The sequence below is a fragment of the Parasteatoda tepidariorum genome, chromosome 9, assembly GCF_043381705.1.
Source record: "Parasteatoda tepidariorum isolate YZ-2023 chromosome 9, CAS_Ptep_4.0, whole genome shotgun sequence".
NCBI lineage: Eukaryota > Metazoa > Arthropoda > Arachnida > Araneae > Theridiidae > Parasteatoda > Parasteatoda tepidariorum.
The window spans coordinates 4,752,517-4,767,508 of NC_092212.1; the positions used below are offsets into that span (position 1 = coordinate 4,752,517).

Sequence of the window (14,992 nt, forward strand, 5' to 3'; positions counted from 1 at the left end):
TATCATTTCTTCAGTTTATAAACTCCAATTTTATTTATACATTACCTTTTTGGCATGTTTTGCCATCAAATGTGAAACCATGTTTGCAGCTACACTTCACTCGCCCGGGTTCATCTAAAACATCTTCACAAATTTCATTCTCTCCACAAGGATTTGATGAACAAAAGTCAGCTGCAACAATTTAAGTATAAGTTAATTTTAAATCTTTTAAAAATATTGCGGCATTGAATATTTTTTTCTTGAGGGAGTTCTTTTTCTAGATATAAGGCAAAATATTATTTTCTTAAAATTGTATAGTTATTTTTTCCCTTGAAAAAGTGAGCTATGAAGATAATTTTGAAGTTGGTGTTAGTGAATAGTTGAAATAGATGAATTTCGTTAGTAATGACAGAAAATCGAAATTAATGGAAAATAATATTTAGACTGCTAGGGATGTGACGCCTGGTGGCAGATTGGTAACGCATCGTCGTTCCAGAAGTCCTTGGTTCGATCCTCGGGCGAGGTTGATTCAACCTTTCATCTCTTCAGTGGGTCGATTAAATAATTTCCAAGCATGCTTGCGAACTATACACAGTGGGTTCTACGTTAGGCTGACCACCCAACCGCACATCTGCTCTTGCATCTCAGAGCCCAATAGCCAAGAAAACTGAGATGGGTACAGAGGGTCTTGGCCATCTTTGGACTGTCGATCCACTGAGTTTTGCTTAGTTTAGTTCAGGATGGGGTTATTCTTCACGCAAGAAATGTAAACAACATATGTTGAAAATAAAAATTGCAGGCAATGTAAACTGGGTATTTAATTTTTTTATTTCTTAAAATAATGTAGAGATAGAGTTGCTAAATAAAAGAATGTCGCGTCAAATAAACATTTTAAGTAGAATAATAAAGATCAAATAATGATATTAATAAGGGCATGCTGCAAATTCTCCGTCTCCTGCCTGGTTAAATACTAATCAAGAAATGGATAATCAGTGGAAGTTTTGAAATACGGAAAGAGATCCTTTATGTTCGATTTATCGAAAATGATCAATGTCAAAAGTCATGCCAAATGAGCCGATTCTTCGATAACTGTAAGGAAAAAAAACACTCAGTAGGGGAGAGGAGGTCACATGTGAACAAATATTTTTATTTCTTCATTTTTCAAAAAATATCATCTATTTCTCACAGTAAAGAAGTCCGTATGTTTAAATAGTCTTTTCTTTGTCTTATGGAATTTTTTGAGATTTTTCAATAAAATATTTCTTTATTTTAGGATATTTTAGAAAAATGAGTTCGATTATTCGCATGTGCCCCTATTGGGGGCACATGTGAACATGCCTGGGGCACATATGAACAAGATTAAAAACACAAAGCAATCATCATATTTCAAAGAAAAAAGTCTTTAATGTAACAGATATAGATACGCATTATACTGAAGAGATTGTAGCATACTGTGTGAATTTAAATTGTATACAACAGTACAGTCAATAAGAAAATAATTTTTCAGCTGTACAACAATTTTTCCGCTGTTGAGTTTTTCGCAACTTCATGTTCCTCAGGAGTTGTAATGGGCCTTTTTCTTTCCTCTCTAATACTCTTTCATGCTTTTTTTTTTTCATTTTCTGTATCTTTTCATTTGTAGCTTTAGCAATTCTATCTTTCTCAAGTGTATCAGTTAAAATGCGCAATCAACCATTTAATAAAAAATTAATAAATTAATTATGGAAAATTATTAAATAATAATTTTAAATGCATACATATTTTTTAAACTTAAAATATCATGAGGATAATAATCTTAATACTATGTAGGGGCACATGTGAACTGTTTACATCTGCCCCAGATGTTTTGTTCACAAGTGCCCCATCATCCTTCTTAAACCTAATTTGAAAAATAAAGAATTTTTAATTGAGTAAAAAAAAAATAATTTTCATAAACTTACCTGATTGTTCATATAATGGTCTGCAATAGTTAATTTTAGTTTATTAGTTGATTTATACTATGCTTTCACTTGAAGAAGCGAGTGATTATAATATATACAACACCAGCTGATACAAATAAATTGTCAGAAGAGAACAACACAATGTCTCATTGTTCTGAAAGTTTTGCAGAGAGGTAAGACTAGTACTGCCATCAATTGAAAATTTTTCAAGATTTTTTATTTCAAATCATATAGGTAAAACATACCACCATGTTCACATATGCCCCCTGTTCACATGTGCCCCGCTCTCCCCTATATCTTTAACCAGTATTTGATGCAAAGTTTCTCATTATCCCAAAGTTGAGTTAAATGAAAGATCATTTTATTTTAGTAAAACCGTAAATTGTGACGTATGATCGAGAAATACTTCCAAGGTGCAACTAACTGTAGCAAATTTATGTAAAAAGGCGCAAAACTTTGACGGTGACTGTAAACAGATCGATATTTGTTTATGACGCCATGTTTTCTTTACAACTCGGTCTCGGGGTATCGGGATGACTTATGTATATAGTTTCAAGTATAAACTTATTTAGGCAGGTAAATGTTTTATTCACATTAATTAAAGTTCATTTCTTTTATGTTGCCTTTTTAAATTTGGCTGGAAGTATAAAATAGTTAGAGGTTTGTCATAAGATTACCTACTTACGATAAATAGTTTCGTTACGGTAAATAGCAACCTTGGTCTGCATTTGAGCAATTTAAAAATATCAACTCTTGGTACAACCTTCTATTGATACTTGAAACTAGTGAGAATACCAAAATATGGTAAAATTGAGCTCCATTTTATGAAGCAGAGAAAAAAGGGCAATAAAGAGAATAAAGAAATATTTGAAAATATATCATTATTATAATGGCATAACAGCAATAGCAAACCTTTAGAATGAGTTAAAAAACATTACTTATGGAAAAACGTTTTTTTAGTTACCTTAAAACGTGGAATTTAACACTTCAGCTGATATGACCAAGAAATCGGTGAGCCTTGTGGTCGAAAGTTCTAAGTAAATTTTAAGTTCGTTTAGTACATAGATTCTCAACCTTTTTAACGTTGCCGCCCCCCTAAGGAGAAGAAAAAAATTCAACGCCCCCCTGTGTGTTGTATAAGACGAACCCCCTGTATAAGACGCAATTTTTTCTGCATTAAATTTGTTTGATTTTTTAAAAAAAAATTTGTGTGCAAGTTAACTTGATACTTTTCAACCAGTAGGTAATCGCGGTCTATTTGTTACAATTAAAATAAGTATGGTAATGAAAAAAAAATACCACGAAGAAACCTACGGTTAAAAAAAGTCACTTATTCTTAATTAGATAATTAAAAAAACACCCAAAAATAGTTTTTCTACTCTAAAAAGTAGTATCAAAGAAACAATCAACTAACAATGTCAGGGGGATGATTTTGCTTGATAATTCAGAGTATGTTTCTTAACGTTCGGTTTAATATTTTTAGTGCGGTAAAGTCGCAAGCCCCCGCGTTTTCTCTATTTTGTGACTAGATCAGTCATTGCACTGAATCTTTGTTCTGCAATGTAAGAGCAAGGGAAGGCAATAGTCCAAAGTCTAGGGTAGAGGTGACAAATGTCGCTTTGAAGCCAAACTTCTGTGAGACGATCACTATTTCAAATTTTCATTAGTTGAAAGTTTGACCACTTCCTCCTGAATCTAAACCTCTGCTGTTTCAATATTCACAAAAGGGGTCATAACCCATTGAGGGACTTCAAGGGACAAAACATCGTTAGAACGGTCAGAAAATTCCATGTGTAAAGACTCAAGGTGTTGACAATATGTTTGTGTATCATCGACAGAATTTTACCATTCATTTTAAGATCCGATAAGATTGGAAATTGGCTAAACACATTCCGATCAAAATTCTGCTTTTTCAAAATGATTTTCTTTAGAAAGAAAGAAACAACTGATTTTGTAGTGATCAATATGTAAACTAACACCACTAAAGTTTCTAAATAAATCCGTTATGTATGCAACGTCTCTTTTAAATTCTCGCAATCTGTCTCTCAGAGCTCCATCTCTGTCTTCCATAAAAAGGATTCTAATACCTTGGATTTGGAAAGTCAATGAATCTTGATGTGTAAAAACAAGCGATTGAATTCTTCATTGTTTTTCTTAGACAGTTATCTGAATAATCGATCTTTGAAAGCATTACTGCGAATTTTGTTCACAGCAGAGATCGACATATTGCAATGACTGATGCAAACGGTTGCTGAGATTTTTTTCAACTAAATACTGTCTGTGAATCATGCAATAAAAATATAAAATATGAGGTTCCTCCCTCTCCAAAAAGACGATAAACCCACTATGTCGACCCACCATTGCAAGAGCTCCATCAGTGGCAACAGATGTAATATTCGCAAAAGGAAAGTTCTTTTTTTAAAAAATAATCTTTGACAGCATTAACAATAGATTCACTTTTGGTACCTACAATCAAGCTTCCTTCAAAATGCATCTTTTGAATAGTTTTTCCTTCCTTGACAAATCGGACGTGCTCCAATAGTAAAACCTCATTACTTGGCAAGGTTGACTCAGAAACTTGAAGGGAAAATACGTTGGATATCAAATGTTTGCATAAGGAAACTCCAACGTCTTCAGCCATCTCACCAATTCGTCGTCGCACAGTATCGATGATTAATGTGATATTTTTTATTACATTGAATGCGGCTGAATGGTGCAAAACTGTTTCTAAAACTTCCTTTATGCTGGCAGTACTTTGCTGATGGCATGGAAGATTCCCAGATTTAGCAATTAATTTTGATATATTATTAGAGGCTACGTCGCATCGTCGCATTTTTTTTGATGAGGTTGCTAGCAAGCCTGAGACAGAAGGTGCCTTCAGAAATTTATCCTTGATGTTGTTTGCGGAAAATGGTAAATATTTATTTCGTTTGTCAAGGCGAATTTTTGTCAAATGTTTCTGCAAGCGGGAAGGTTTCATTGCCTCATTAGATAAAAATTTGTTACAAAGTATATAGTACATGCGTAGTTGAGAAAACAATGGATGAAAATCAACTATTTCTCAAAATTAATAAATAACTTACGATAAAGAAATAATTCACTCTCGTACCTGGCCAAATAAACAATGAAATGAAATCGAAACAAGGGGGAAAACGGAAAGGAAGAGCACGAAAACCATCATAAGAAACATGGGTCAAATCAAACATTCATACTAAAAAAGCATGCATTTCAATGATCACCAAATGACTTGAATGAGTCAGAGGCAAAAACCTGACACATGCGCTGTACTGGTACAAATTGGAGAATATGGGTAGATTAAGTTCATTTTATTGTTGGTACAAATTGTGAATCAGATAATCTTCATTTATTATATTAATTTAATCTTTTTTTCTTCAATATCAATTTCAGGTTAATTTTATTTATCTAATTAATCTCAATTTAATAATTTCATTTTTTAATTTTAAATTTGAATGAGAAAACATGCTCATCGCCCCCCTACTGCNTAGGCATATAAAATTTAAAAGTGCTTTTTATCGAAAAGTTTTATCTTGAGTATAACCATTTGGAAATTTAAAAGTGTATAAATTGAAAGTTTTAGTGCACATGAAGGCATCTGGAAATGATCGGGATTGTGTTTGTTGATAATTTATAGTTATAATAAAATTTACTTTTTATTGTTAAAAGTTTCATGTACTTCATTAGTCAAGTGTCTATTTTTGGAACCTGGGTAACCGTTAGCAAAATTCAATTAAAAGATCACCCACTGGCCAAAGTTTGAAGGGTACAATACTATGCCATTACAGAAGAAAGAACCTAAAAGATAATTACTAAACACAAGGTGACCGAAAAGCTAACTTAAGATCCATTAGTCTTTGACGATTCGTTCTCTTTTCTGGAGATTTTTTTTTTATCTTGGTTGCAGTTGGTCGCAATTATAATATCAGATATCATTACTTTTTAAATTTTTTTACTTGAACTATTTTTCTTTTATTTATTTAAGAAAATGCCATACACGAGAGCGGGTCGTTGAACGTCACTGGATCGGAAATTCGCGACTTGGTAGTAAAAGTTTTTCTGCAAGGAATTGAATGAAAGCGGTTTCTTAATTGTTGAAAACTATATAAGCAACAATTGAAATTAATATAAACAACTACTGAAAAAAGTGCACATGAAAAGTGCAATGGTCTTCACGCTTTCAAGTTTTAGCTGTTTTTAGAACCTTTTATATTTAAGCATGTGAATATCCAGGTGTCTAAATCGTACTTACGAATGCAGTCTTGTTTGTCATTCCTCTTGAAATTCTCCATGCATGCACAAGCCCCCATTTTACATTCTTCAAACGGTTTTGTGCATTTGATATCCATAAATGGGCACTTATCAATATCTGGAATAAATTTCAGAAGAATAAAATGAAAATTACAGTTCTCATAATCACTTTTGTATAATCCGGCATTTTTATTTCGATGATCTTTTATTTTTCTTAGGTTAATGTTTATTGGCTAATCAGAAATTTCAACAAAATTTGTTCCATTAAATATCTAGTTGAGTTCAATAGTTGATATATACGAACGTGTTAAAAAGAGAAAGTTAGAGACAATAATACTTCTTAGAAGATAGGTGGATCTAGATATCGATACAAAGAGCATAGAAAGTTACTAGAATGCTTGAAAAGATGTTATGCGACTGAAAATCTTTTTAATCTCAAAATAAACTTTTCAAAAAAATATCATAAAATGCATATTATAAAAAAATATATTATAAAAATATATATTTTCAACTTTAAGAGAAAATAATAAGTTATATTAAATTCAATAATATGTTTTGTGTAAAACTTTGTTCAGACACATATTTATAATTAAAATGATTCTCAAATATTGGGAATAAATTTTTCGTATTATTGATAAATTGGTAATCTCTTTAGCGAAAATAGTTTTATGTATAAGTGTTTTTGTAATGTTTTAATGTATAAATGCTTTTAAGTGACAGTCTTTTATTCTATGATTCTTGGCTTAATAAATTCAATTTTTATTGGGTTTTTACTCAATACTTCTTAATAATTCAAAGGCTTATGTGATACGCCATTTTGTTATAGTCACGCCGTGTCGAGCCTTTTAAAAAGTTTTTTAAAAAGCTCGATTTTTAGTTTCTAGCTTTCAACCGTTTTTTGAAATGTTTTGTCGAATTCGGAGCTGTTGGTATCTCTGAATATACGTTTCGTCCTTAACGGATAGCATATAAGAAATAGAGCTGGATTTATTAACTTAAAAGCTGAAATAATAAAACAAGTTAAATGTTGTTGGAATTGTTGACAAATTCTTACTTTCACATTGCTTCGTTTCATAATTGTAATATTGGTCTGTTGAGCAGTCACAATATCCGATTCTTGTTTTGAAATCAAATCGGCATTTTCCAGCTTGGCACTCGGATTTTCCAAATCCTTCTGAGCACCAATAACTATCTCCACACTCCGGTCCACCAAATGGATATTTACATATACATCTTTCCTTTTCATCTTCCATCACACAGACTCCAAGATTTTTGCAGTTGTTTTTCTTACATAGTTTGTACTCTGAAAAGATGCAGAATTAATTATTTCAATAATTTTGTTACGTTGTTATTGTTTTAACAATTGCCAATACCAACAAGTATGCTATGGGAATCTATAGCAATTTGAAGGCAGTGGTTGAGTTTCTTGTTTTTCAGTGTCGTCATTTATGGCCAAGAATTCGACTTTAGCCACACACACACGTGCCACAGCCCGTTTTACAGGGAAGAAAAATTCATGCTCCATTGAGTAATTCACAAATTTTTATTTAATGATCAATCTTCAAATCAGAATCTCCTGAGGAATTGATTTGTTATAGGGACTTAGAGGACTTTTATTCTGACAGATTTAACGTGCATCAGTGTTCCAAATGTTATGCTTTTCAAAAAAGTGTTTTAGTAGTGGAAGAGTAAAGTCGATGAAATTGTGATTGTACGTTGGTGTTTCGTGAAAAAATTAGCCTACAATTCGAAACACTATCAAAATGCTAGAATGGTAGAAATCACATAAATCTCGATGAGCTGCTGAGGAAGCGGCATTAACCGATTCATCTGTATTAATAAACCGATGATGAGGAGTAGTGAGGAGGAATGGAGACGGGAGGAAGAGGGGGTGCTCGTCACCAAAAAAACGAGAGGGGGTTCGTGTGACATGGGCAATCAAGAAATGTTGAATGGCATGGGGTATAATTAAATGACAATATAATCATAAACAATATAAAATAAGATAATCATGAAAATTATGATGATCGATATTATTAAGGAAGGTCTGAGTTAAATATAAAATATATATGTATATATGTTTACAACGTACGATAATCAACCCAATTTGAATAAAATATAAGATAAAAATAAAATAGATATATAAAATAATCAATGAGAGAAAATTATGTCGTGAGCTCTATTACAGTGGTGACCCAGGCGTCCTGGTTGAATAACCACACTAGTCTTATTCCTCGGAGACGACCCCTTGGGGTTGTATCAAAATGCTAACAAGCATTACCATATATATATGTTTAAATTATTCAAATGTAACGGTGGTGAAAATCTTTTTAAACCATATTTATTTAGTTAGGGATAAAATATGATTGCACAAAATTTGCCACCATCCTAAATATAACCATTAAATATTCCTCGAAAACTGGAAGATATGGGAAATATGGTAGTTTAACAAACTACCATTCAAATTCGAGGCGCATTGATTCAAACAGCATTGACTCCATTCTCATTGTAAAAGAATAAGCGTCTTTTACTAGATACTGTTCGAAACATAATACAAAATTGTTTAAATCCTGCTAGTGATCTACATTCAGTCTTTGTACAATAATTTTATCTGCATTTATTGTAGAGACATCATTTGAAGCTATATATACTAGTATGTACGTATATCTGTGTGTGCGTGTGTGTGATATACGAAGATTTTATATACCTGATTTAGCGTTGCTAAGCAACGACAACAACAACAAAAATGTCCCGAAAAAGTACATGCAAATTTCAAACTACCTTATATAAAAACTCCCATCTTGATTTATATGAGTTTCTTAACAATATATTTTAATTAGAAAACTTTAAAACTTCTAAAAAAATATTATCAATAACTTACTTTGAGTTGTTGAAGAGAAACTTGTCTCCGATGTTGCCTGAGAACTTGACGTTGATTGAGAAGAAATGAACATAGATGAAGTAGACGATTCAAAGCCTGTTACTAATGATGAACCATGTGGAGTAGATTCAAATGGTTTGAATGACGATGAAGAATGGTTGGAGTCATCAGTGGTGTACGTTGGTCCATACGTAATGGTTGTATGATCAGTCAAATTTGTGTAATCAGTAAAATCAGAAATGTCTGATGAAGATGAAGAATAGTTAGAATCATCAGTGATGTTTGTAGGTTTATACGTAATCGTTGTATGATCCGTTAAATTTGTGACATCACTAGTGATAGTGAAAATATCCCGAGGTGATGACGAGGACACATATGTTGAGGATTTTGGTACAGGGCTTGTATCTTTCCAAGTTGATGTTTGCGTAATTGTAGATGTGATTGGAGAGGATGCTTCTTTTGTCGGAATAGTAGATGTGATTGGAGAGGATGCTTCTTTTGTCGGAGTAGTAGATGTGATTGGAGAGGATGCTTCTTTTGTCGGAGTAGTAGATGTGATTGGAGAGGATGCTTCTTCTGTCGGAGTAGTAGATGTGATTGGAGAGGATGCTTCTTCTGTCGGAGTAGTAGATGTTATTGGAGATGAAGCTTCTTTTGTCGGAATAGTAGATGTGATTGGAGATGAAGCTTCTTTTGTCGGAATAGTAGATGTGACTGGAGATGAAGTTTCTGGTGTCGGAATAGTAGATGTCTTTGTTTTTATAGTACTAGTAATAGTTGAATTAACTGTAGATGTAGCAGGAGAGGAAGTTGCTATTTCTAAAATATAAATATTCATATTATAGCTGTTATAATCTATAATAATATGTTTATAATTTAAAATAATTCAAATTAAGTATAGTAATTAGGTCTTTTGAGTTTTAGTCTTTTTAGACCCATACATTATTTTTGTCTTTCACTAGCTTTGTAATAATACACAATAACTTGTAGGTGATAAAAGAAAACATTTCAAATAGTAGTTTTCAGTTTTATTTTAAATTTAACGTGTCTTAGAAATGATATGCAACTAGAAACATTTTTTTTAAAAAAAGTGTAAAAAAGTGGCATAAAAAAAGTGGCTTAAATTTATTATTTGAAAGAATCTAATAGTTTCTTAGTTTAATTTAAAAATTAAAATTCAAACCCTACTTTCGGATCTATTAATATGTTTTATAAGAGTTATGAAATATTTTTGTAGTTAATGACATAATTAAATACAGTTTCTTATTTCAATAATATAACTTTTTAAATTTTTCCACGGGCAAATCCGCCCTGCAAATCCGAAACTTTTCAAAACACTCAACGTACCAAATTTTAGGTACGTTGAGTGTTTTGGACACTTTGCTTCATAGGAAGTAACTGACAAAAACATGAAAGAACATTTCATTTGGCAATTAACAGCCATCCAGTAACCTTAAAAAGCTTTTGTCACCAAATTAAAAAGCCAAAAATGTGAATTTTTAAACGCAAATGGTTTGAGTTCGTTCTCAAAGGCTCTTTCTTAACTACATGAATTGATTCTTCTTCTTCATGAATTGTTGCATTTTAAGGAGAAGTTACTAATGTTTGTAACTAATTTGATTCTGTAACTGTTATAAATTAATTTTTGCGTAAGATTTCTTTTTTAGCTAATGAAATTAATGCTAATAACGAACTTTTTGCAGAATTACAGTCAGAAGAAAAACCGAAATGCTATATATGCTGCAATTTATTGTTAATAACATTGCTTCAAATTTGTCTTAAAATGTGATATTTTTCCTTTTCTTTGAGAGATTCAAAAAGCACTTTTTAATGATATGAAGCAAAAATGAAGGCAAAACATATATTTCCTACAGTCTACGTAAAATTATTTTAGCTCTTCAAATCAAAACCACTAACATTTCACCGGTATCCACTAAACTCTTGAGTTAACCGAATTGATCTAGCTACTTCGTGTAACAGCTTCTGCTATAAACGCTTTCTTGTTACATTGAAACCTTTGGACAGTTTCTAATTTTTCTAACTAAACCATCACTTGCTGTTTTTTCATCTCCTTGATGTTTCTCTTAAAGATACATCCTTTTTCGAGATCTGTTGCTAAGTCATGGAGCACTAAAGATATTCACTTTTAGTTTTGGTTTCAGGAACACCCTTTTCATCTCAAGAGTCTAATTCAAATTGTTACGTTTAGTCTAATCAAATTGTCGCAATACGTCTTGCGTGTTACAAAAATTAAGGCAGTTTCATTTTTTGATATATTGTCTAGGTTGGTTCAACGATAAAAAAATGCAAGTTTTTCATCTCCCCCTGCCACCACATGAGCCACCATCTTGAAGAAGGAACAAATTTTATAAAATAAATTAGATTTTTTTTTAATTTTAATTTCTTTATCTTGTTTTAAAATCCAAGGGTATTATTAGCTAGAAATGAAGAATTTTTATCATCTTCTTTCTTCGCTGATATTTTCCACTAACGGATTATGACAAGCTTTTTGCGAAATGCTAGGATCTATCCGCTGAACTAAATTAAGTACGAAATATTGCAAATTATTCACTTTTACCTGTTATTATTAATAATAACCAATGAAGTTTGGCCAAAGTGATTAAACGGTTTATATAGATAGTATTGGGACATGGGTGTGCCTCTTTGTATATGTGTTATGGTTAAAGTGATAAAAGTGGTTATTATTAAAACTAACCGGTAAAAATTTATAATAATTGCCTCCTATGGTCAAAGTGAGAATTAAAAAGAGGAGATTTCTGTATCGTGATCTGTGGTGGAATAATCGCGAAATTTTGGCAGCTTCCTCGAGAAACTTTAAAAAAAATGTAGCACAGAAAAGGACCTACTAGAAGGGTATAAACTCATAGGCATCAACGGGGAAACATCTACATGCTTTTTATTTTTTTATTTTCCCAATTTAAAATCAATTTTGCGCTTTGGCAATTGTAGCTGACGAGGCGGATCACAATACAGAAATATCCCCGATGAAAACGCGAAGGAATTACATTCACCATACTGCATTAGTTATTATTAATAATGACCGGTTAATATGATAATTTTGCTCACATTATTCACTTTAACCAGCTAGTTTAGTTATTATTAATACTGACTGGTTAGACTATTATATATATGTTGACTGACTATTCACACTGACCGTAACAGATATGTTTCCCTCTTCTAATCTGAATTGTTGAAACCTTCTCCAGTTACTTGCAAAGTAACCTGTAGCCATAACTAAAAGTATATCTTTAATAGTGATGAAAATATTATTTGATATTATCCAGAATTTTAATCATACAATATTTGCTATGATTTAGAAGGAAAAAAATGTCAGATCTCCAAATAACAAAAAAAAAAATTTCGCTTTTATTAAAATCTGGGCATAGTAAGTGCTGCTGTAATTCTAGTGTAAAGTAGAAATGAAAAGTTTTTGTACCTATGCATTTTTTGTTGTCCAATTTATATCCAGGTTGGCAGCCACATAAGTATTTAGACACATTTTGTTTGTCATTAATGCAAATGAAGAAGTCGCCTCTTCCCTGACATTCTTTATTTCCCCCATAATCTTCGCATCCTGTCTTGGCTGAAATATAAAAATGAGTTAAGGTGAATACACCACTTCAAACGAACGAATGTAATAAATATAGAACTATAAAATAAATACAATATAGTATAATTTTTATAAGTTTAAAGGGCTTATTGTTATCTATTTCTTAAATAATAAAATTAAATAACTTTTAAAACTATGTTTTAGAAGCGGATAAAAAAATATTTTTCTTTTTCACACCAAAATAGATAAACTTAGGAATTATAACTACATCAATTTAAATCTTAATACCAACTACTACGCTTTTTTAAAACAATTTTTTGAGTTGTAAACGTTTACATACCTGCCAACATTCACTCTTTTCGGGAAGAGATTTTCCAAGTGGTAGTTAAACAATTACCGAAAAACTATCTTCCTCAAAAATATATTTATATTTTAATCAGGTTGAAATTTGATATCGTAAGGACTAATATGCTTTTTTATATTTGTTGTAATTATTTATGTGTAGTGATGGTCAAACTGATTTAAAATTATTATTATAATTCAAAAAGTTTAGTGAAATAACATGAATTTCACTAGCACTTTAAATATGAAAATAAAATCTTCCGAGAAAACTGGAAGAGTTGGCAGCTATGCGTTTAAAACCAAAGCTTGCAGAATTTTTGGTATTTTGGGCAATATTTTAAAAGTGGCGTTGCATACGGGATTTTAAATCATAGTGGTGTGGAAAATAAGTTCAAATGAATAAAAAAATAATACATTAAGACATAAGCTCACGCTCCACTAGAATAAATTTTTACAAAAAGCGTAGAAAGTTGGCAGCCCAGTACTTAATAGTAGTAATAAGTTTCGACAGACGCATGGAAAAATTTTGATTGATGCTGTGAGGAGGAGTCCGAAAACAAGTTTCTCCTGTTGACGGAGGACAGAGGTGTATATAAATGACACAAAGTATTGTGAGATACAAAAGCGAGGACATAACATCATTTTTCCACATAATTAGGAAGCACTGATATTTGTCAAACAGCTAAATCTTTTTTCAGCAGGAAACTGACGGAAATCTTAGGGTAGGAGATTTGGACAGTATGGTGGATATTCAAGGCACTTTGAACCACAAATTGCAATATGGATTTGCATTGTATAAAAGCAGAACTCCATACGTGAAAAGGCTAGGCCGATTTTTTTCGAATTATAGAGCAAGATGTAAAAATATCTCGTCACATTGATAACTCAAATCTCTAAAAAATCCCAGTTCAGCAAAAAAAAAAAAAAAAAAAAAAAAAAAAAAAAAAAAAAAAAGGACCAGACGGAGAAATTAGTCTAAACTTAGCACTGGCATTGCGACAGACATGACATCTTTTTAGCCTTTATTTATGCCATCTTTTAAGCTCAACCGTTATCATATTTTTTCCATTACTGTTAGAAAACTAGAGAGAACTACTGTTAGAAACTCCTTTTTGAACTCACACATGTTTCAAATTTATTTCGTAGGTGATGAACTTTAAGTTTTTTGTATTAGGTGTATCTAAAATATATTTTTTTTTTTTTACATTTCAGTCAAACTGCAAAATTTAGATTTTAATTTTGTTTTATTTCATTTTAATACTTTTTTTCTTTTGACTTTTCTATCTGTTAGTTTAACATTGGAAATACGTCAAACGTTTGATTGATTTTTGACTTGCTGTGTTTCCCAAACTTATGAATTTTGTGTACCCTTTATAAATTTTCCGTAACGCTGTGTACCACTAATACAAAAATGAATGTATTCTTTACTATGAAACAATTGCACAAAAGTTAAAAATCTGTTGACACCACTGATTATTAACTAGCTGTTGACACCACTAACACTATTAACTTTGCGAAAAATAGCCAATAGAAAAAAAGTAATCGTAAATTTTCATGACTAGCTTTGTTTTTAAATTTCTTTTTTGAAATTTTCGTTTGTTGCAAGATATTTCGCATACACTTGGTGGTGCCTCGCACTGTTCCCGTACCCTTGGTGGTACGCGTACCACACTTTGGGAAACATGGGTTTATGGGATATTTTTAACTTATATTGTCATTAGTCACTCCACTATCGTTGAAATTTGTGACCTCTTATTAATAAAGAAAGTGGACAAAATATCGATTGAGGAAAACTTGTGCTTGTTGCCGTCGGTAAATGATTTAGGCTTTAATTATCAACCATCAAAGTGTTTAACCCACTGACGGTTCTGCACGTAAAAAGTCTCATTTTAACCTGCAGTCTTCTTTGCATAGCAAAACCGGTTTTCCCATGTTAACTGATAGGGGAACTGTGTGTAGGGGAGAAACATTCTTCCAATTTTGCCCATTTCCTTAACCGCCAGTGGGTTAAAA

At 31.7% G+C, this 14,992-nt stretch overlaps 1 protein-coding gene across 1 annotated transcript in view; it reads right to left on the bottom strand.

Moving 5' to 3' along the window:
* LOC107442536 (neurogenic locus notch homolog protein 1) overlaps positions 1 to 14,992 on the bottom strand; it is a gene marked incomplete in the record, with an annotated part of 313,056 nt that overhangs the window by 43,174 nt on the left and 254,890 nt on the right. The window contains 3 exon segments of the mRNA XM_071185571.1: positions 7,240 to 7,488; positions 9,067 to 9,885; positions 12,524 to 12,670. Of these exon segments, the coding sequence (XP_071041672.1) occupies positions 7,240 to 7,488; positions 9,067 to 9,885; positions 12,524 to 12,670 (1,215 nt within the window).